Raw genomic sequence first — 24,055 nt, 5'->3', positions numbered from 1 at the left:
TACCTCTTAATTGTGTTGTTTTGCACATGGTGGGGCTCTCATGCTGATACTCTGTGGATCTTACTCATCCCATGCAATCTCATCAATTCACTTCAATTTCCTCTCCACTTCACTGCGTCTATCCCACCTACCTCCTGCTGCTATATATATGGCAGGTTAGGGACTCGTAACACTGAATTAGGGTTCAGAAGTGTTAATAGTGGATTATATGTGAATCCCTTTGAGTCCATCAGCAGCTCTGTAATAAAGAAGATATGGAACGCGGAGCACAGTGATCCTTCCTTATATTTGCTGCTGTTGTTTTTTCTGTGTGTGTGTGTGTGTGTGTGTGTTCCCCCTGTAGCCATCCCCTCTGTTTTTTATCCTAATCCAATAGGCAGCAGGGTGCTGACATAGTTGTGAATGGCCACACTTGTGATGTGAAACTGCACTAAATGCATTACAGGTGACTTGAAGGGGATGACACAAAGGCCACTCTTTCATTAAGTGGAAAATACAGACAGGCAGCCAAGCACGAATAGATCCTATACGGCTATTGAAAGGCATGCTATTGCAGAAAACCAATTATGGGAATCTGGCTATGACTTATGTTGCCTGAGGCAACGATGCTCAGTTAGATGGCTCAGAAACAGAAAACCAAACAATCTCTGAAAACAACCATTAAATGTTATTTTGTTGTCCGTAACTCAATTCTGATTAAAACAAATGTTCCCTGCAAAGATTTAAAAAAAAAAAAAAGTGATGTCTGTATTTTTTTGTTTTCAACAAATCCCAACAGCAACAATAAACTGATGCTATTGCTTGTGTAACAAAATCCTGATATAGCTTATTCCTCTGGGCCACAGACCTCCATGTCCTGCACCTATTAAAAACACATATTAACCACATTGCTACACCGGGTGGCATGTGTGGTTGTGCTGCTGCCGTGGTCCTGCCAGATGTCTCCTGCTGCTGCTGCCATCATTAGTCATTAGTCATATATATACAGATTTATATCTTCAGTAGGAACCCATGAGAGTCACAGACAGGCTGGGGAAGGTGGAAAATAATTAGGGAAAGACTAATGCATTGTTGGTTCTTGCCTTTAATTTAAAAAAAAAACATATAGAATATCACTAGCCTTAGCCTTTAACATGGATTATAGGATATGGATGAATATAGATTACAGCAGACTGACAAAGCAGAGTCATCAACAATAGCACTTGCACTGTTTCACTTCCAATAAAATCACTGAATGTGGCAAAAAAAAGACATAGTGCAGGTCATTTTCTAGAGGCTAAAGGCAGATCTGCAAGACAGTGATTTCATCATTTAAATCAAGCCCTAATCAGGGGCAGAGCCAGACGTACAAACATTCAGTGCTCAGCCCAAATCTAGGGGGTCCAAGGGCATGCTCACCTGTTTGCAGCAGCTATATGCACTCTTATTCAAGCCATTCAAGATAATAATAATAATAATAATAATAATAATAATAATAATAATAGAGTGCCTAAAATTTATACATCATTTGTGAAAAACAGGATAGTTGCCAAGGGAAACAAAATCATCCTGTAGAGCTTACATCCTATTTTTGATGTCCATCATTCTGAAGCCATAACAAAATAAATGTTGATGAAATGATGACTAATTTTCCCTCCTGCCACCTAAAAAGAGACAAAAAAGTAGAGTTCATTGAATTAATGTTTATCTCACAAATCTGCTACATTTGAATCAATGCCATAATAACCTTGGTTGAGCTAATTGCAAATCAAGGATCCCTAACAACGCCAAGTAAATGTGGTCTTCAGTACTCTGACATGAATATTTGCTACCTAATGACACATGCTAGGATCACAGATAATAGAATACTTCATTTAAAAGCATTTTAATGGCTGCTTTAACAACTAACACCCGATTGTTCACCTAATATCCCACAGAGGGCGTAGCTGAGGGGGATAGCTTGGGGAATGAGGACCCAGTTCCAGGCCTCCAGTGCAGGCCCAGTGGCATCAGTCTGTGGGCCAGATGCATTGTTCTGTTGTCACATTCAATACAGCATAAGTCCACATGATCACTCGGAGTAGACAATCACAGGAATGAGTACTCAATAACAAAGGAACTAATTCAAAGGACGCCCTCAGTCTCCTCCAATCAGGGCTCTCTGTCCAACAACTGACCATTACACGGACGTGTTCAGGGGTCATTTAATACATACAAATTGTTTGGCAGTGTTTTTTCTATTTGGTCATTATTGTCACAAAGGGCCTCAAGTGTAGCAAGAGGTCAGCTACTGACATTAACCCTAATGTTGCTTGAATTTATTTGTTTAGGTGAAGGTGAATAAAGTCATCATGCACAAAACTTCCTAACCTCATTACAACAAGTACAAGTTCTAGCTGCAGTATCCATGTTGCCTGAGAGCAGCCTCTGTGTCTCACTGAGTGTTTTTATGCACGCTGCAGCTGTAGGACTTGGAAAAGCCACCATAACTTGTGGGCCTCGTAGATGAGAAGGAGACAGGGATAGCTATAAAAATACAAGGATGGCTCCGCTCAATACGCACAGGCCAATTCCATTTCTTTCCCCTGGCATCATAAATTATGTCAACAATGCATCTGTGCATTGGTGGAAAGGAAAATACAGCCCCTCCAGGCCTCATCTGTCTCTCTGTCAGTATGTTTGTCACTCTGACTTTGTTTCTATTTACAGCTGACCACGCTGGACGCTATAGGTTCCAGTACATCCTGTTTTCTTACTACTACTACTCACTGCTATTCGAGCATACAGGCTTGGCTTACTCATATAACTTCATCAATTGTAAGTGAGCACTGCATGTAAAGTGGGGTGAGTTATAGCAAGATGTTGCCATGCAAAATGAAACCCTGATGCTTTGGCTTTATTACTGCAATTGATGTTGTTTACACTGATGGATGTTTGCCTTGGGATGATCATCGATTGGAAGGCAAATCCTGAAAAGACAAACTACCACAAGCTCCACGCAGGCAGATACGTTCATACAGTTTAGCAGCAGCAGCAACAGCTGGGTGTGTTTTTCTCTCACGTGTCGGGGCGGGCCGTCCATACTAATTGATGGCTCTTGGGTCGGGGGGTGTATATCCATTGACAGCTGAAATTCTAGGCGAGCCTCTCATGGCGTCACTTCTCCAGTGGGCCCTCCACGTGAGCCAAAGCAGGCTATAGTTTATAGACAGACGCAGCCATTCAGGCTGCTTGGAGTTCTCGGCATCAGCGCGGGAAGTTGCTCGGTGACGGCAGATTTTCTAAAGACAGTCTCCATTTTACAATCCTAAAGCAGCTGACATGCACACAAAAGTTTTATTTTAATCAATGCCAGTCAGACAGAATAACAGTAATCTCTCTGGTGACTCTCTGAAAGCAGCAGGTATGTGATCCACCTGCAGTCTCTAATTGGAGTGATGTTGCGCACTGTCAAAGCGCAATTACGCACGGCAGATGCGCGGGTTAAATTAGGCCTATACGCATCAGGCACCAGAGTGGTACAAAAATAACCGCAGAAACCTCCGTGCTCATGTGCACATGAAACAGGTCGCTTATGGTTAATTATTCTACAAGGTTTGTTATGTAAATCAATAGGCGTGTTGAAGATTGACACAGTTCCATGAAAGGTTGTCTATTACCATCAGCGCGTCATCCTCCTTCTAGTCTGATCACAGTGGCCTTCCTCCTGGAGCTACAATTCAGACGGTGCCTGCCAAGTGAAATATATGTGATGGAGATTTGTCGGGTTCAATTTCATGATGATGTTCGCAGAGACAAAACTTATTTATTTGTACACCATATTAACCCACTTAATGGAGGTATGGTGATCAAAACAACCATTGTGCGCAGTGACAGGTGCTGATTCTGGTGACAGACAGGAGGGGCATCAACAATATCTGAAATACTAAGCTGTAACATGTTGCGTAAAACACCCCAAAACGCTTTAAGTGTTACCAGCAGAGCAAAACCCATTCATTAAACACGTGTATCCTGCTGTTATATCATTTCCAAGCAAAATTATTTACTGCAAACATTAATATGCACGCGCTCCTATGATGTGGCGCGCATGCACGTGCCTTCTACTTCCCCCAAATGCAATAAAAGATTGAACCTGTGAAAATGTGTAATCATAATTACTCAAAAAGCGCCATTTTCATGTGTCTATTAACACTCCAAAGTTAATAGGTGCTAATTATAAAGATATTCCCGAGGGCATGGAGCCTAGTCATGTCCAGGCAGAGACACCTCGTGATGTTGTCTGCCTTTCTTTTTAGTATTAATAATAGTGAAATAAATACAAACTAAAATAAAAAAAGTCATTGTATGCCTATCCCCAGAGCGTCACTATAAAAGTATGTTCTAACGAGATTGTTTTGCACGGTGGGGCTGTGGTTCTCTCTTAATAAGAAATAAACTAATAAAATGTTTATTGGTGACTTTGGCTCATGCCAGAAAGCGTGGCAGCAGGCAGCCCCTCACTAAAGGGCTTTATTTTGGAAGTTTGGCCCCGGCAGTTTTTCTCCCTTGCTGTCCTCTCTCTGTGGTCATAATGGAGCAGATTGGATTGTTGGCGGATGAGGGCGCTTCACCGCCATTTGAAACTCACACACACACTCACGCTCAGTAGCTCTGTCCGAGCTACGTAGCGTGTGTATCCCTGAAAGTAGAGTAGATGATGAACTGAACAGCTGATAAGACAAGGAAAATCTTCACCACGACAGCGACACAGATCCAAGATCAATGATCGGGTGATGTGAAAGATCCCGATCGGAGGAGATCTTCCTGGGCCGAGCAGGCTGAAGTGGAGAAGCCGGACTTTTTTTCGTGCCTGTTGGTGCTCACGCTGGCCATCAGATGACCAAGTTGTGAAAAGTCGATCTGCGCTGTCTTTGCAGTTTTTCTCCCCAGCTTGAGACTTCCAAACAAGTAAGTGCGTTTGTGTTTGCTTTAAAGCGTGCAGCGCGTCTGTTTTTTCACTGTTGATCCATGTCTCCAAAACGCCATGTGTTAGGCAGCTTGCGCACGAGTCGGGAAACTTTCCTGAAATTGCAATACTTTCCCTTTACATCTCAGTCTCACTGCAAAATCTTTCTGAGCAATCGTGAAGTTTTAGCACTCTGTGTGGAGCCTACTGTTTGTTGTAATGTGCAAGTTAAGCCTAAATTAACATGACAGAAACTTGTCTCCAATCCCAGTGCAACACCCAACTGCTCCTGAAGTGACAGCCATGGTGGGTCTTGACGGATGTAGCCTAACCAGAGCACTGATAAATATCAACTCCTGAGGGTGGGAATAGAAACATCTGTTGAAAATGACTTAGAAATGCTCGCTTATTGAAAAATCAGCCTCAAACCCTGAAATTTTAAAGCGTAAAGATAAAGCCTGAATTATTCTTGACGTGTTGCTTCACTGTTGACACAGTGATCTTTGCACAGATGGAGATCAGCTTGGCCCATAATGGCTTTAATGACCATGATATGCATATTTATATGACTTTAGATACAGGGCATAAGGAGTGATGGTTTTCTATAGAGATTATAGGTTTTATTTTTGACTGTTTTAATCTATTGATCCACAAATAACAGGATGCTATGTGTTAATGAGAAGTTGTCATAATTTATAACTGCATATATGGTTTCATCTACTGCCCAAAACCCAAATATTGGTATAAAACAGAGAAAAGCAGCAGGTTTTATTTTAATTTGGAGGAACTGGGACCTGCAAATCTGTGGATTCTTACTGGTAAATTGACTTCAAACTATTAAATATATACTAAAAATGTTGATTAATTTAATGCATCACTAATTGGCAGTAACAGTAATTCAACAGGTTGTTTTTTTCTGTCTCTGTGTTGCATGTCTTTATCAGTTTTTATGTCACAGTCTGCTCTCAGTATGTTTGCCCTTCATTAGTGATTGGCAGACTGTTGCACTGACCACAGGAGAACACCTTTGCTCCTCTGCTGTTGTAATTAGAAAGCATGCCACACTTTGAAGAGATGCAGTGTGCAAACTATAACCCCGACTGCAGGCCTACGCACTCTGCCTGTCAGAGGACATTTTAAAAATGGCTTTTGATCTGCATCTGTTTCAATTTCTGGCTGTCTGGTGTTAGTTTACAGACCAGTTTAAGAAATAATCAGCAACCTCTTGACACTGTAGGATCTAATGCATATCACTGCATATCACAAACCCTTTTTCTTTAAGGCCGCACTGTTTGATAATATTAGCCTGAATGTAGCTGAAGCACATTTAATGGGATTTATTGTTGCAACGGCAGCCCAGCGAGTATACAAATGCAGAGAAAAAGCATGATGAGGGGTGTGCATAATGGCAGCCATTATAGCATCCACCTGGTAACCGAGGTACGAGATGTTTTAATAGATGAGGCGAGGAGTTTTAAGAGACGTTAGTTCCATCAGGTTCTGTCTCAGTGTTCGCTACACTCCCACATGCAACATTAAGTACAGCTGTTATGTTCTATACCCTTTGACAGCTCCACAGCACTCTGGAAACCATTAGGTTTTACACGCAGCCGTGTGCACTTTTTCTTCACTGATGTGCATGATTGTCAGGATGTGTGTGTGTGTGTGTGTGTTTGACAAAGTGGGAGAAACAGAAGGATTTAGTGCAAATTAGAGAGGTACGTGCCACTCATCTATACTTAGTCCTCCAAAGCAGCATGTGGGTTGATAGACTTTTCTTTTTTCCTCTGCATAGGACTGAACCTTACAACCTTAAGCACTGAATGTGTAGCATTCATTAAACCCAAAATCCAGATTAGTCCACTCGTGATCCTGATTAGTTTGAATTCATTGTCTCTGAAATGAGCAAATGTAGCAACCAGTTATTCTACTGATGTCAAGCAGCTGCAAGAAATGTAGGGTTAGATTTGAGGCCAAAATGTGACTTGACAGCTATTAGTTTCAATATCTTTGACAAACCATTGCAGGCCCATGCGTGCACACACACAGTGTGGAATGCTGCAAAGCAGACGTTTTCCACAAAGATCAATTTTCAGATCTGTGCAGCACAGACTTTCTCTGTTTCTGCTGGATTTCGTCTCCTGCTTGCACTCTTTACCTTTTCTTATCCTCGCTCGGATACACACACTTGATTTTGTACATACACACGTGCACGCATGCACATAAACACCCGCTCTGTCGCTCACTCGCCTCCCACGTACACACAGAGTGTAGCGGGGTTTGCAGATGTGTGTCCTGATCTGCTTCCAGCACAGGCTCTCTTCGTGCCAGTGTGCTGACTCTGAGTTTTCCACTCTCTCTTATGAAATAAGAGCAGGAGACATTAGAGCCATCCAGTAGCCAGATCTGACTGCCTGAGAGCGCACACAAGACACACGTGCGCACAGGTTGAAAATGCATCCTGTGTGTATACCTGCACATATCCTCTCCACAAACACACACTGTCACCACAGGCTAATGAATTTAAATACACCCAACAGTTGAAGGCCTATTAGGAGCAGCTGGATGAGCTGCAGTTCGGCGGGGCTCCGCCTCTTGTCTGTGTGGACTCTTCCTCGCCAGTGTCTGGTCTATGCAGGCTCATGTTGAAGTCTGCGGTGTGTTTACTTTAATTTTGTTTATTTTAAAGAAAGAGGTTAGTGGTGAAGGCGAAAGTCGAGGGCATAAAATCTATTTGCATGATTCTTGTGTAATTATTGAGAGACCCAACGGTGGACTTTGGACAAGTTTGTGTACTCGTACTCACAAACATGATTATTTAATGATGATGTTGAAGTATATAATTATTTTTTGCCACAATATTTGTGAAGTCATGTGCGGTTGTTGTCATGGAGCCCTGGAGTATAACATTATTGAGACGTAGTGATTAAAGATGCTCCATGACATTAAATTGTCAGTTGCTGATGTATGAATTTCCAGTAAGTGAGTGACGTGTTGTGGCTGTAAAGAAGTTAATAATTAACTGTTTACATTTTGGGCTACTTAAATTCTCCATATTGTTAACTCAAATGGCACATGCCATGATGTTTTATTAATATTAGTCTCATTTTGTAGTTTTTCAAAGTGTTTTTCAAACTGAATTCAGCGATAAAATCTTCTTTTTAAACCAATAAGGAAAATAAAAATGAACAGAGTGTCCAGCAGGCATCTTTCTCTTTTTTTTTTTGTTTTTTTTTTGCAACCTGTCTGCATTAGTCTTCGTAGCTTAGCGCCACAAAAGGGTGTAAGATTGATGCACTGTTAATCTTGCAGTCAAGAATTTTATACCCATACTGTGCGTGGCTGTGACCGTCACCCACCCTTCCTGGAGACTAGCCTATCAGCCTTTATTGGAAAAACTTCCTAATATGAGCCAGAGAGGGCCGTGATACACCATAGTGTGTCAAGGGGAAAGTAAGGGACAAGCAGGGGGGATTGAGGGACAGGTGCTTAAGTCCTTAGTTATATAGCGACAGTGCATGCGGAGAAGAAGGAGAAAAAAAACAAGCAAACAAACAAACAAAAAAACAGGAGAAACCTTGTTGTGCTCCATACAGATTACCAAAAATAAACAAATAAATGTATAATAAAGAAGAAAAAAAAACAAAAAAACAAAAACAAAAGAGAAGTCTATACTGAACACCAGAAATGTGAGAGTCCTGGTGGAGGAGGAAAGCCCGATTGTGGAGAAGAGTTGCCAGCGCAGTGTGGTAGGTTTGAGAAGCAACTAAGCCCCTTTTGAGTGATCCCATCGGTTCTTTGCGATGCGTCACAGAGCTGAAGTATCCAACATGCATGCGTGTATTTGAACCCTCCCAGTGTGTTTATGAAAACCATCACCAAGTTCCAGGGCCAATGTCCCAGCCCCGTGGGGGAAGCCCAACCTAGCGACACCACCATGATGTAAATGGGCTCCCTGGTTCCAGCTCACAGCCCGGGAGGGCCGGAGGGCTACAGGACACCACTGTCTCATAGCCTGCCCCAACGTGAAGCCCCCCAATCCATCAGTGGTCTGCACCTCGAAGAGTGAATGTATGTGGTGCGTTAAAAGTGTGAAATGGCCACTGGTTTCCAGTATAGGGGTGAGGAAAAAGACGATACAGTATAGTATCGTGATATATCTGTGTGGCAATATCGTATCGTCACACAGTGCCAAGTATTGATTTTTTTATTATATAAATTATTAATAATACAAATACAAACTAAACTTTAGATAGCCTACTAGAATAATAAAAACAATTGATTTTTCAGTCCACTAGATACATTTCACTGCTGCTGCTGCTGCAAAAAAAAAAATGGCTGAAGTGAAGAACTGAAAACTTAATCTCATTAGATAAAACGGACTTCTCTTTTGGGAGCATAAATTACAGTTGAAAAGAGGTAATAAATTGCAATATATCGCAATATATTTTATCGCAATACTCAGGATATCGCAACATATTTAAAATTGCAATAATATCGTGACTTAAGTATCGTGACAATATTGTATCGTGGATCCTCTGGGGATTCCCACCCCTACTGGTTTCCAACCTTTTTTTTAAAATATACAGTAGACCAATATCTAAGCATTTTATTTATTACAAAAATCGCAAAAGAAGCCTCTTATGTAGCCTATGTATGATTGTTAAAAATATCAGGAAAACTCATCCCTCAATATTCACAGGAAATAATCGGCTCAAAATTGCATCCAAAAAGCTGATTTTACACAAACTTCCTGCAGTTATTGCCTTCATTATTTGGGTTAATTGTACCGTTTATCAGTTTATCCTGTACTCTTATTGTCATGTACTGAATATAATATGAAATATCCATGAACTTGGTCAGGTGTTGTCTGTTTACTTAATGATAGAAAAGGGGTCTCTTAAGGATAAAGGTTGGGATCCACTGCGTTAGGCGCCCAACGTTTTCAGGACTCTCAGCCTTTTATTTTTATGTGGCCATTTTCAAGTGATGTAACGTGCAGTTTATGAAAGCAGAGGAGGGAGCAGATGAAAGTTGGTTGATGTAAGGAAGCACAGTGGCGGGACATCAAGTCTTCTTGGTAAGATTTTTGTGTGTATCTTTTATGTTTGCGTGTTATCCTGTGGGAGCGCACTGCTGGCTACACCGCAGGCTAGCTAATGTTAGATCATTTTACCCGAAGCGCTTGTTCATCTCTGCAGGTTTCCTGCTGTTCCTGCTACTTTTACCCTCGTATTTTATTCATATGAGCTCTATGGTTGTAGTTGATTGCCTTTGGCTGAATTGTTGTCTGGCTTTCCTTGAGAAATCAGACCCTGAAATGGTTTTGTTGTATGGGCTTGGCATGAAATTCAGTGGCTGGTTCCAAAGTAATTAACAACATCATACTAAATTGATGTTTTTCTTTGTTTTAAAGCCTTGAAAGTATACTGTGCAGCAACAGTGGCCTTGCAAGTTTATTACATGTCACATTGTATGAGATTGGTCTAATAAATTCTTGAGGTCATGAGGTTGTCTGATGAATCCAAGTGCTGCGATGTAAAGTAAAAAAAAGAAAAAAAGCATGTACTACATATATATACCGTATATTCAAGCAGGCATGTCATCTGCTTGTCATCCATTGAAAATGCAACAAAACAAAAAGACTTTAAAAGAAAAAACACTTTGAAAAAGGGTGCTTACAATTCCATGCTGGCTGCATTATCTAATGCTGTATTCCATTTCAGCATAGTCACCAGAAGAAAATGTTGGCATTGTAATTTTCTGCAAACCATGACTATATTTCATTTGTATGTTGCTAACCTATTATATAGACATTTCTAAGTGACTTAGTTTATGGGCTAACTTTGTATAGGGAGTAGAGGGATGGTGGATGATGGATGGTGGATGGCGTGACACCTAGACGAGACGAGACGGTGTGTTTCCAGTGGCTTTTTAGACACCAAACGTAGGTGTTTTTCAGGGACCCGTCCCTTTTTCTCCATTCGAAATAGTGCCACCAAAAGCAGATATTTTTACTGAGACATTGCTGCATTTCCTGCGGGAATAGCACCACAAAAAGCGGTTGTTTTCTACAGAGGATAGTGCAACAGAAAGTGGTCGTTTTTTTACGAGACATCGCTGTGTTTCCAGCCATGATTGCGCCATGGAAAGGTTTTTTATTTTGAAGCCCAACAAGATATTTTCCTAACTATAACCAAGTTGTCTTTGTGCCTAAACCTTACCATGATTTTGTTGAAAAGTTATGAAGTAGCCTAAATGATAACGGACAAATGTAACATATCTGTGGTTTGCAGATATGTATATTGCCGGTTTTCTCTGGTGAATGTGTGGCCCTTTTTGGTTGTTCATCGCTTGCACATGGGTTGTAACAGCAGCAACATTGTGACAATTTGAATCTTATACCGTTGTCACAGGTTGTCTTTGGTTCCCTAAGCTTTAGCTGATAGTTGGTTGATGTGTCTCTCAGTGCAACGTAACGTTACACTCTTGATTCCTTATTTTCATCTTGGACAGCCCAAAATGGCACGGTGGATATAAGCCTTTACTCTAGGACAATTTTAATGTCTTGGTTTGACTCTTTTTTGAGTGTCCGACTCCCTCTGAGGAGCTTTGCCCATGTTGTTTTTACCTCCGGTGACATGTTACTACTCATCTCAACCAGCACTCTGTCTGCCTTACACTTCATTTCCTCTGGACTGAAGCACTTGACTCCACTCAGTCATCAACCATAAACGTCTTATATTACTGGAATACTGAAAAAAATGAAAGAAAGGGTGAAGGCTGATGTTAATTAGCCTTTCCCCTACGCTACACACCCCTTATAGAATAAGTCCTTGATTATGATTGGCTGAGTAGGGTATGAAGCCGTTTTAACATACTCTATAGGCTCAAGGCTGTGACCACATCTCAACAGCATTACTGTACGGCATGAGTCACCTACTGTCGTAAGGGATGCAGAGCTAAAGAGGGCAACCATCAGCTGAGACCTGAAACATTTTTCATCCGCCAAGACAAGAACGGTCAGAAGTAAACAGCACTGTCTTTCAAAGAACGCCCAAAAGACCCACAAAGTTGTCGGCCAAAGAAACAAGAGGACCTATAGGGATTGATGTTTTAGCAGCTAGGGAACCCACTGTGTCCTGTAGCTTCGTTGGAGAAATATCAGTCATCCCAGTCCAGTGGACAAACTAAACCACCCATCTAGCAATGTTGTTTTCCTAACGGTGCAGCTTGATAACTCAGCAAGTAACAAAAATGATATCGCAGGCAGGAGTGGGACAAAATCATTGTTTTGCAAGACTCAAGTAATCTCAAGTCTTTGCACTCAAGTCCCAAGTCACGGATGACAAGTCCAAACTCCTAAACTTTGTTTCATGTCCTAAAAAGTCATAATGTGCTCTTTACCAAATGTAAACTGAGTACCAATATTTTTTTTTTTTTTCAAAAATTGTGAATGCTTTTCAAAATGTGTGTTTATTTGTTAAAACAAGCTTTTTAAAAACTTGCATAACTGTCAGGCCAATGTTAGCTTAGCATTAGCTTGCTAACCTTACACTGCCTTACAGTTTTCTGTGTAACGTGTCGAACAAAGTTGGACGTTGTTGCATTTTTGTCTGCGTGTTTTGCACGCTGCAATTCATTTTTTTGTTAAATGTCACATTTTTGTACGCGAACATCTCTTGATTTTGTCCAGTCTTAAGTCATCACGTTTGTGACTCAAATCTGACTCCAAGTCCAAGTCACTTGAGTCCACACCTCTGCTGCAAAGTGACAACAGCTTGGGGAAAGTGAGCATCACTGTTCTTGATAGTAAACATATATGTGGTTATAATGTAACTTCACCAACTTTCTGTCTCCTAATGTTATGTATACTTGAGCCACAGTGATGAACTTCTTTGGCTCCATATCATGAATTTGTAAAGCAGTCAGCACTTTACACTGCGTTTGTGTGGCTATTCAATCATTCTGCTAAATGTCGCTACAGAGCTACATTGCCTGGCAGAAGAACGATTATCAGTAAATGATGGCATATTATGTTGCTGTGTATTTTTTTTAATGAGACAATGCCAGGTCTGTATAGTCACTGTTATGTATCTGTGTTGTGCCCAACAGTGCCCCTTAGCTTTTCTGACATCACTGTAAACTGCTGCCTCTCATGGCGTATTGCTTAACATGAGTGTGTGTGCACCTGTTAAACAGGAGTGTGTCTCACAGATTGAGGATGACAACTCATTGAGAGTTGGAAGTGTAGAAGGGATCCATCTCAGCATGGGGTCATAATCCCATTTAAGGGTGACCTAATTTTCTCCATGTATGTTTGTGCAAGAATGTATGCTTTTGTATAATCATGTTAATGAATGTATGACATCAGTGTTTACATACATAGATACATAGATGATAATTTCCATTTTGTTTTTCAAGTTTTTCTAGATATTGAGTCAATAGCTTTAGCGGTATGTTTCTATGTGTTTTCATCTCAAATATTAAAATTTGTTGTGCAGCTCTGTAGGAGTATTAAAGGGAAAAACACTGATGTCAGTTGTCAGAGCATTAAACCTATGATCTGTTGAGTCAAGACTCAATAGTCTAACAATGGCACAGCCATCAGTGCAGAAAAAAATGTTTAAATCAAAAATTAAACTAAAATTTGACCTCAAAATTGAAATCAAATTTTGGATCTGGAGAGTTGTGACACCCTTATTAGGTAATCGAAATGATTTCTGAAATAGTGGACTAGTAAAATACTGTCTCCTTGCACAATAAATGCATTCAGGCACTGGATTATATGTCCTAAGGGATCCAAAACAAGGACCGATTGTATCATAATACTCATAAAATAAAACTCTTGATTTTGGAAACCATGAAAATCTGCAGTGTTTCCAAACATGGTGTCGAAAGCTGTGATCCTCAGCCGTACTCCTAATGCATCCATTATATATCTGAGTTCCAACGGTAGCACAAAATAATAATGTCCAAACTTTTATATACTTGAATTCTGAAACGTAACTTGAGAAATGAGTACGTATAAAAAAAAAAGGAAGAACGTAAATAAGTAAATTGACGATGAGAAGTGTCCGCCAGAGTACATTCACCATTCACCTCAAACTCAGACTTGCAACATTTCTCTGTGTGCATGTGCTTTTCCTCTGCAGCTGAAACAGAGACTAACACAGAGATGATGTGACCTCTCACCCCCTAACCTTTCATTTTCTTTGGCTTCACCCTCACACCATCGCCCCATCTCCTCCTAACCTCCTCCTCCCTCTCTTGACAGCTCCTTTTCGAACAAACACAGATGATCAATAGAGATTTAAGGAAACATGGGAGAGGCATGGTGCTGGCAGTGGGGTGCCGAGTCAAGATGTGCGTCTGTGTGTGTGTTGTGCTCATGTTCCATGCATATGTGTGTGTATGTGTGTGTGTGTGTGTGTGTGTGTGTGTGTGTGTGCGTTTTAGGGCAGAGGTAGTGGGAGGAAGGTTGACCACAGAGGCCTTAAATGTTTACCAAGGGACCCCAGGAGGCCCGGGCTGAGCCTCCCTCTTTTCCGATTGGACTAGACGGCCTTCCCGCGAGTGTGAGAGGCTGTAATTGGCCGAGAGAAGGAGAGGAATGGGGGAGAAACGTGCACGAGATGGAGATGAAGCCCCGGCCTTGCCAGGGCTCTCACAGACGCTCTCACATGAGAAAGGGGGAGACTAATGTTAGGATTAACATGAGGCCACATGTTGGAGAGGAGGGACGCTTTGGCCCTCCTTTATAGTGCTTTGGTTACCCGACTGATTAAGGAATGTTTGACTTGAAAGAAAAGACAATGTGAAAAAAGGGGAAGAAAACTTAAACCTACAAAAAGTAGTAAAGAAAACTTGTTTAAACGTGCTGATTGGACGGAGCTTTGGCTTCTCATGAGGGGAGAAATATGACATGTTTTTAATCGTGATTTTTGAATAATAAATTATCAAAATGGAGGGGAGAGGGAGGGTCTGGGAGAATCTGAGGACAAAATTGAGCAAGATGTCAAATGTAGAAAATGAGCACTAATTGATTATAAATGGAGCATTTTAGCCAGGCCAGATGAGCTCGCTGTTTGACAGCTGCCTGCCATGAATTCTTGCATTGTATAATTTGGCCTTGTGCGGCCTCTGAGTTTGGATTTTAGCCACACATGCTCACACACACACACACACACACACACACACACACACACACATATATAACTGAGCGTTTATGCTGACATTGATGCATTGACCGTTAGAGAAATTTGTTACATAGTGACAAATCAACATGATTACATTTTTAATTTGTGCAGTTTGACAAACTGTGTGTAAAGGTTGTTGAGTTTATCTTTATGTCCTTGCTGCACCATTAATGTTTGTTCCTGCTGTAGCTGCACATTATATAGATTTCTCCTAATCTGCTTCTCTCTAAATCTAATGCAGAAATGAATGGATTGCATTCTTGCTGTAAATGGGTGCCAGTGTTTGATGTGTGCTGTGATACGAACACTTGTATAAACTTTGCCCAGGCATTTCCTCGCCACTTGGTCTCGCAGAGCTCTATCCAACCTTGTCGGTCTTAAAAATGTGTCTGAGGACACCACAGTGTTGCTCAGTAGCTGTCACTCTACATATGGAAAAAAAAATGTTACCATTCCTCGGCACATAGGCCAAACTGTTTTTCCCGTAAAAACCTAGAGAATAATTTAAATGCTGTATAGCTGACTGTAGTTAAATGGCTTTAAGACTCTGTCATCAGACTCCACCAGAACTGAGGAAAATACTGGCAGCGTTGCCCTGAGAAACATAGCCTGTACGTTTTGGGGTTGCTGGCTGCCCAGCGAAGTTGTGGAGACACAGCTGTAAATAGCCAAGGGTGCGGACAGAAAGTTTGGCCTATATTTAGAGGTCGGGTCTTGACTGGTAGAACTTGTCTGCTAACACCAACTTATTGACCGAGAACAGTTTTTCACTGTTTTTCTATATCACAGGCCACATACTGTTTAAACACAGTCTTATTTTAGCTGTAGGTAGATGGCCTGGATGAGAGAGGCAGTCACCACATTTCTGTGTTAAAGGTTTTGTTGGGAAATTCAAGTCGGTCTCAGGGGACATGTTACTGTGTTGGTGTGGTATAAATTTTGCCAGCAAGTCTTTCTACATTCTTGTGTGTTTTGCCGTAGCGTGATTCGAAAGCCAAAAGTCACACTCACTACTGCTTTTGTTCATGGCATTGATTTAGTTCGGGGTTTGAAAAGCTGAAAGCTGCTGGAATCAATATTTTTGTATCAAGAGTCGATCAAGTGATTATCTGTAATGTGATAAGTGCAGCTATTTAACAACGCACAGATGGTGATCACATGACTCTGCAGTTCCCCTCAGCTGCCTGGAGTATTTTAGTGTCTTTCATTGTTTTGGTTGTAGCTGCAAATTTATTGTTTTGGTTCACTCTCACGGCTCTCATCCTTCTCATTTTTGGATGCAGCGGTCACCAAAACAGAGCTAAAAGGAGATAGGACTTATCAGGTGTTCAGGAACACTACACCAAATTAATGACCATGTTGCTTCCTGTCTTCAGGATGTGTAGATAAGAAGCTGTTTGCAAATGATTTCTCTATATCAAGCTAAAATGTGCTTGTGTCAGTGTTGTGTTTACGGCTTGCTTCTGCTGGTTATAAAAATCAATGCCAGATTTCTTCTTCATCATTACTTCAAGGTCCCAGAGTCTAATACATTCAGCGTCATACTTTCATTTGGCCATGCCATTGAGCTAGTTTGCTGTCTCTGTCAAGTAGCTGTCCAATAGTCGCTCACTCTACAGCAAGAAACAGCACTTCAAAATAAAAGCTTCGTGCCAGAAATGAACTGTACTTCAAAATAAGTAAGGGAACAAGAGAAATGTTTTAAATATCAAGTGTGTAGGATTTAGGGGGATATATTAGCAAATCACCTTAAACTAGAAATCCTTGTGTTTTCCTTACCTTAAAATGAGAAGTTTATATCTACACTGGGAGCGGGGCCTCAACTATAGAGATCGCCATGTTGTACTGCCATGTTTCTACAGAATGAACAAACCAACACTCACTCTACTGGCCATTCAAATTTACACATTTTTGCATCGTCTACCGTGGTTAGAAGCCCCCTGCGATGACAGGACAGGAAAAACCCAGATTTTTTTAATGTGGAACTGCTTTATTTAGTGTTTATACCGATTTGAAATCCCAAGATTTGTTTGTGTTGAAGAGGAACAGACCTCTGTGGATAATTTGGCTCCTGGTAAAAACCTCCTGAACGTCTGAACCTTAAGGTATCAGAGAAAAAAAGCTGAGCAGGTGCTGGTCTACGGTTCATCTGCGACATGCTGAACGGCATCAGGCAAACACTTCATTGGGGGCGGCAGTAGCTCAGTCCATAGGGACTTGGGTTGGGAACCGGAGGGTCGTCTGTTCAAGTCCCCGTCCGGACCAAAATATGGAGCGTGGACTGGTGGCTGGAGAGGTGCCAGTTCACCTCCTGGGCACTGCCAAGGTGCCCCTGAGCAAGGCACCGAACCTCCCAACTGCTCGGAGCGCCTGTCATGGGCAGCCCACTCTGACATCTCTCCACTTAGTGCATGTATAGGCCCAGTTTGTGCATGTGTGTGTTTGGACCTGTGTGTAATTGACAAACAGAGTGAAAAATTGAATTTCCCCTCGGGGATTAATAAAGTATATAAAATTAAATTAAATTTTAAAAAATTGTAACGTGAAACTGCTTTATTCGTTGTTTTTACCGTCACCACCACTAGATGCCAGTAAATCCTCCAATATCTTACACACTGTTCCTTTAAAAGGTTCGGCATGGCATTTCTGACTAGCTTCCATGAGTAGCAGGCACAATGATGAAAGGTTTAATTACCCTGATATTTCATCCACTATTAGTCAGCGTCATGAGGGGTTACAGTGAGTGACTTTTTGCTTATGTTTCACATGATTCTTCCTGCTGTCATTTCTAAACCTACAGTAGATGTGTGGTATGTCTCTAGGGAATCATGGCTAATGACAAAATCATTTCAAATGGGTTTAATTTAGAAAGAGATCTATTAAAATTGTCCCTTTGTCCAATAGAGTGAAAATGTTTCAAACATACACATACAGTAGAACATGCTTCGTACATTCAACTGACAAATGCTGCGGCAGCAACCTGGCATGATAATTAATTATACCCTGCCCCGTGTTGGGTTTCACATACACCGGCTGAAAATAAATGGCACCCACAATTTGTGCTCACAGGCCAGAGAGAAAGGAAGGGGGAAAAAGAGCAAGGGAGAGACAAGTGAGGGAAGGAGGGTTTTCACATGAGCATGTCATCATGGAGTCCAACTGATAATTATAATCACTGTGTCTCCGTCCCTCTGTCATTCTCCCCTCTGTCTCTCTCCGCAGCATCATGACTGTCTCGTCCTCCTCCTCCAATGTCGTAGTCCTTCTCCTAATTTCCTCCCTGGATTGGCTGTCCACTCCTGGATCAGCGTTTCTCATGGGCTGGGACCACGTGACGTCACCAGGTAGGTTACAAATGTTGAATCTGCTTTGTGTGAGGACAAATACGCAGGAGAAATAAATTGATGCGAGACAAACCATTCTTTCGTTCATTAAGCTCTCCACACACAGCTCATCAAACATTAACAAATGTGATTCAGGGTTTTGCGCTCGACACGCTGTTGACACTTGTTATCACGTCTTATGTCAGACATCAGTTGCAGAATGCTGTGTTTGCTCAGATACATGAGGAAAGGTTCACTGTTGAGCAAACGCCGCACTTTCCTGGTTTGGCTTGTCAAACAGGCTGGTGATCAATAGAGCCAGGGTAAATACGTGGTCAGGGCTTCTCTGTCAAAGTCCAGGGACGATTCAGGATGTTTAGCCAGCTAATCCTGCTGTCACTGAACCATTTAAAATAATTAGGTGAAAGAATGCTGCGGCTATGGAAAGAGGCCAAACTTAGATTTTGATATGATTTACTCCCTAAAGCACAAGATAGGTTTTTAAAATCAACTATGCTGTCTTCTACCACATAATTTCCGCAACTGACGCTCAGAGTCCCAATTACAAAACTGACTGAGAGTATTAGTCGTGTGGTGATTTGGCATCTTCCTTTAATGGTCGAAGCCACACAGCTGAAATCAGGTGAAAGTGTGCAGCCCTGCAGACCTTAGCCAAGAACTAGCCAAGCTGTAATACGTGTTTATTCAAAGTCTACCTATGCTAGAACAGCTCATGATTTAGAGAGATTGTCACAGCTTAGATACAGTCACTCCCAGGAATGGATCAATTCTGCTGTTGACTTTGTCAAAACGTGTCTCTGACCTTAAAAAAAAGAAAACGTTGCTGTCTGGCCGTTTGGTTGTGCTGTGTCTGAATTCCTGGATTTTATGTCATGAGGGAATTCATTTGTGAAAGCTGGATGAGAAACCGTTTTCTATAAAAGCCTTTAATGTTCATGAGCCTGGTCCAGTTTGCATAAAGTTATTTGGAAATTGGTGCTCATTCAAAATCGTTTTACTTGTGCATACCCTGACTTGAAAACTTTCTTTCCTTCAAATTCAAATGTTGGAAAAATCAGGCAATGGACTTTTTTTCCTTCCTGCCTTTAAGTTGACACTTTGTTTCTTTAAGGATTATAGTAAAAAGAGCTTATCTACATGCCTTTGGGACATTGCTTGTATAAAATCACACATAAAAAAAGAGCTGAAACTATTCATCTAATATTTGACTGGCAGAAGATTCTTTATTCTACTTTACCTTTCTGTTGCTGTTGATTGTCTTTGCACTTGGCTAAGCTTCATTCAGATCCAGTGAAAGGATCGTTAACTTTGCATACAGTACATTGGTACCGAAAACATTTGGCAACACAATAAATGTCATCCTTGAATATATATTTTGGCAAGTCGCTGTCTTTCAAGTGTATTCTTAGGTGCATGTGCTCACTGCCATTAAGAAGTGAACCGGTCGGCATTAAACACAGAGACCTGAGAGATCGCTAGACCATTCCCACCTGTCTCGCCGCTGAATCACCTGTTGCCAGAATGGAGAGCATGCATGTTACCTGGAGAAACACTGGGGGAATTTTGGCTGTGTGATATTGGCTGTGTGCGATGTCCTATCCACTTGGATTTACCTGGACATGTGCTAAATGATTTCCCTTTACCCTCAATTTGCACTGGTACTGCTTTTCTGTCCCAATGATCCTGTCTAAAAAGACATGTTGTTTATAGATGTTATTGATAGGTCGCTAACATTCAGGGTTGGTTATTCTGGTATGATCTATAGACTGTATGAAAATAATGGACATTGCCACTGTGACATCACCCATTGCTTTGTAGATGTCCATTATAACGCCTGGTTGTCACTTACATATGTGTACAAAGACAAGTCAACCGGAAGTCCATTCATTCCTGTGGGAATCTCCATGATATCCAATGTGCCTGCGAAACTTCTCCCCTCCATTACGTTCAGAAATATTAGACTTTTGCTGTGGATTTTGGAGAAACCGCATGGCAGTGTGCTAGCTTAGCTAACAGGCTGCTAACTAGCTAATTTCCTCCAATTCAGTTGCCTGTGTTGATTGTCAAGTGAGTTTGAATGATTAAAAAAACTTGTTTATCTACTTTTAATACATTGTAAATCTGAGTCATGTTGTTCTGCTAAAATATGGTTATAAATCATATATATTCAGATTGTTATTATGGGTCGTTCAGCCATACTACTTTTTAATGAAATATTTCACAAAAAATACCATGTACCTGGCAGGCCAATGTCGTCTCTTAATCATTGCTATGCCATAATTGTCCTATTTTTGTCCCAAATAATGTTCCAAGCATATATTCCAAACTACTGGATGGCGAAAAATTGACAAACTTAGTCTCTTCCCCATGACTACAGGTTGATTCTATCAGGTGTTTATCCATCCGTAAAGAAATGCACTTCCTTGCGTTGGACACTAGAGGCATCATCCACATATTTTCACAGATCTACAGACACCAGTCACATACGTAAGTGGAAACGAGGCGTTAAGCCTGAGGTTTGGCATTTTGGCCATTTCCATCTTGGATTTTTGTAGACAGAATGATCACATTTGGGTACCAAAATCCAACCCGAACATAAAGGGAAAATGATTCAAAGATCTAGGGCTAATGGGGGAAGCTTGCCTAGGGTGCTGAATGTGCTAGGGGTGGCACTGGTTGTCATGAGTGGGGAAATTAACTACAGAGACCCAAACCGTTTTTCTGCACCAGGCTGTAAATATGTTTATTTCTGCTGTAAAGTTTAACATGGGCATCTGTGGGGATTGACTCTGGTCAGAACTAGCCTCAAGTGGCCATTGGATGAACTGCAGCTTTTGGCACTTGGGCCCATTTCTCAGCCCTGGAGGTTGCTGCTTGGTTTGACCTGAGGAGTGTGTGCATTTGTACACAGAGATGTACAAATTGACTGTGTAAATCATAATGCAAAGGAAGACACATATTCATCAGTTCACATCTCTACTAATAACACCCCAGTAGGGGCGTGGAAGCAAGCAAGGGGTCATTTTTTCATAAGTTATTTTGCCATATTTCTATGGCATTCTTGAACAGGACGGTGAATCACCATCTATGTTAGACAAAAAGTTTGGGACTTCAACAGGGCTCTTCGTTTTTTATGCTGGTTTAGTTAAAACCAGCTGGAAACATTACCACTGGCATCCACTGGAGAATGCCAACTCATTCTCTCTTCTTCTGCCAAGAAGACCAAGTCCACACCATTCTTCTTCTCTGATTTTTGGGGGTTTTTTTAAGGGGGAAAATGCTGACATTATTATGCTATATGTTTTATGTATAGTGTAGCGTCACACTCAGATGTTTTTTTGTTTTTTGTTTTTTTTGTGGTCCGTAGTGCAATCCGGGAAATATAAACAACTCAGTGGACTGACGTGGCTGAAGGTTGAGAACATTGGATCAATTATCATGATCTGTGAACATATTGTTCTTTCTGCTGGGCTGTTTTAGTGTTTTTCCATGCAAAAATATTTCTGGTGCCAGTGTTGGTACCAGAGCAGCCAAATTTTTTAAGTTTTACAGATTCTGGTAGTAAATCAACTCCTCTCCTTTTTCTGTTGGAGAGCCTGCTAAACTATGGCCTAAAGCACATCTGCATGAGTGTAAGCATTCCCTTTTGGATTAAGTGGTCATGGTTATAGGCCATTTTGGCTTTCTGAGTTGAAATTAATGACTGTAATTGTTTTTTTGGACACGTGTCATAAATTCTCGGTTATTGCTATGCCTTTTGGCCATTGGTTGTGAAAGGCAGGGTGGGTATCTAGTTTGGCGCAGCTGAGTGAGAATCACATCTCAGGATCAGAGTATCCTGATGAGATACCCCCACGGGCGTGTGATGACATGCGAAAACTAGAGCAGCTCCATCATTTTAGGCATGATGTGTATAAAAAATGACAGTTATATCGTAGTTATATTATAGAAATTATTGACACAAAAAAAGGCTGATTTCAACACAGCGACCCCTGGTTACATCTTAAGATGCCATTTAAATCACGAATGAGAAACAGATGGGTCTGTTCATACTGTGCTGTAAATCAATTAGTGATATCACACAGAGTTTTTAGCTCCACGTCTTTGCCCTTGGGCCCTTTGACTGTATATATGTCCACAAACTGTAGCAAATGTCTTTATCTCAGCGGAGTTTACATCACCTTTCTGATAAGCTCTCAGACAAACCGCTGATAGCCAGGTGAGGTTTTGACTGGTCCACCTCCTTCAGTCGTTAAAATGGTCTCCACCACGTCTTCCTCAACAACCGTTAAAACATCTGTAAACACAAAGCAGCCGCTGATAGCATGAGCAAACACACACAGCCTGTGCCTTTCTCAAGCTCACCACTGCATAAACTCCAACGCTGACACCTGCTCTCTACACTTAAAACAGTCTATATTTGACCTTTTATCCTCCGCTCTTTCTCTCAGACACATCGAGTCGGTTGCAGAAATCATTTGTTTGAAACCATTTTGCTGTTGAGGTCAGGGACCTAATAAAGCCTTCTTGAAATTCTGAGGGTTACACTGTTTCTGCTGCATTTTTATGTCTGTTGTAGAACCAGCCACATTACAAGCCAAGAGTAGACGTTTGGAGATGCTCCCTCTGTATTTAAAGGCTTACCAAAGTGATTATAGCCAGTGGTAGTCATTTGTCTCGATCTGTCCTCACACGCACACTCTTTTTTCTTTCCCTGAGCGTCTGTCTCTGTGTCTCAGGAGGACTTGCTTCTCAGGCCCCTTAGATCGATCCTGTTGAGCGAGGCCGTGCTCTTGGCCACAGATGTAGTAACCAGTGGTAAAAGTGCAGAGGTTTGGCCCGCCTGGCTTGTACACACAATCTACAGTTACATCTGCTTCAAAGACAAGCAGTGGGTGTGTTTGCTCTGAGCAGCGAAGTCGGGGCCTCGTTTGGGATATGGTGTCTGAAGTTAAATACAAAGAGAATGCATGGTGGTGAAATCCTCTGTTATAGGAGAATAGCTGCAATAAGAAGCAGATGCATGTAGATAAAATATCCACAAGTGAGATTAAAGGCAGAAGTTTACTAGCAGCAGGGGAGACTGTGGAGTAGCATGAAAAGCTGTAGAGAGCCAAAGTAAAACTGGAGATGCATGAAAATCTTTTATTTAATACCTTTTTCTATGGGTAAAATATTGGGTAACATGCACTAAATATAATTAAAACGCTGTGGACGTGTGCTTAGTTTTAGAAACACTTGTTTTCATTTTCTTGAGCCTTCATTCCAGAAACTTTTCTCAGATGCCTCTTAGGATTTTCCACTATTCTCCTAGCTGCAGCTCTGTCACTATGGTCTCACCGCTCTTCCTGCTCCCTTTAGCTCTGGCTGGTTGACATAAGATGTATCACTTCCAGTGTGCCAGTGCAGGAAAGTTGCCACAGACACCAGACACCTCAACACCGGTATACTGCAAAATCTTTCCCTGGCGGCAATAGGCTTGATACGCATTGTGTGAACTCATTTGGCAAGTGCTTGAATGTAACGTACGTTAATTTATGTGTAAAAGACCTGCGTTCCAGCTGCAGTACTTACTTCAAATATTAGCA

At 41.4% G+C, this 24,055-nt stretch overlaps 1 protein-coding gene across 1 annotated transcript in view; it reads left to right on the top strand.

Annotated features, from left to right (window-relative positions):
- The first annotated feature begins 4,786 nt into the window (after positions 1-4,786).
- Positions 4,787-24,055, top strand: part of ghra (growth hormone receptor a) — a 36,231-nt gene continuing 16,962 nt past the window's right edge. Inside the window, exons 1-2 of the mRNA XM_033619355.2 lie at positions 4,787-4,926; positions 18,346-18,467. Of these exons, the coding sequence (XP_033475246.1) occupies positions 18,350-18,467 (118 nt within the window). The 5' untranslated portion in view covers positions 4,787-4,926; positions 18,346-18,349. The remainder of the gene's footprint in view (positions 4,927-18,345; positions 18,468-24,055) is intronic.

This window comes from Epinephelus lanceolatus, chromosome 9, assembly GCF_041903045.1.
Source record: "Epinephelus lanceolatus isolate andai-2023 chromosome 9, ASM4190304v1, whole genome shotgun sequence".
In the NCBI taxonomy this organism is placed as follows: domain Eukaryota; kingdom Metazoa; phylum Chordata; class Actinopteri; order Perciformes; family Serranidae; genus Epinephelus; species Epinephelus lanceolatus.
Note: the sequence above shows the minus strand (reverse complement) of the source record. Positions and strands in the feature narration are given on the sequence as shown.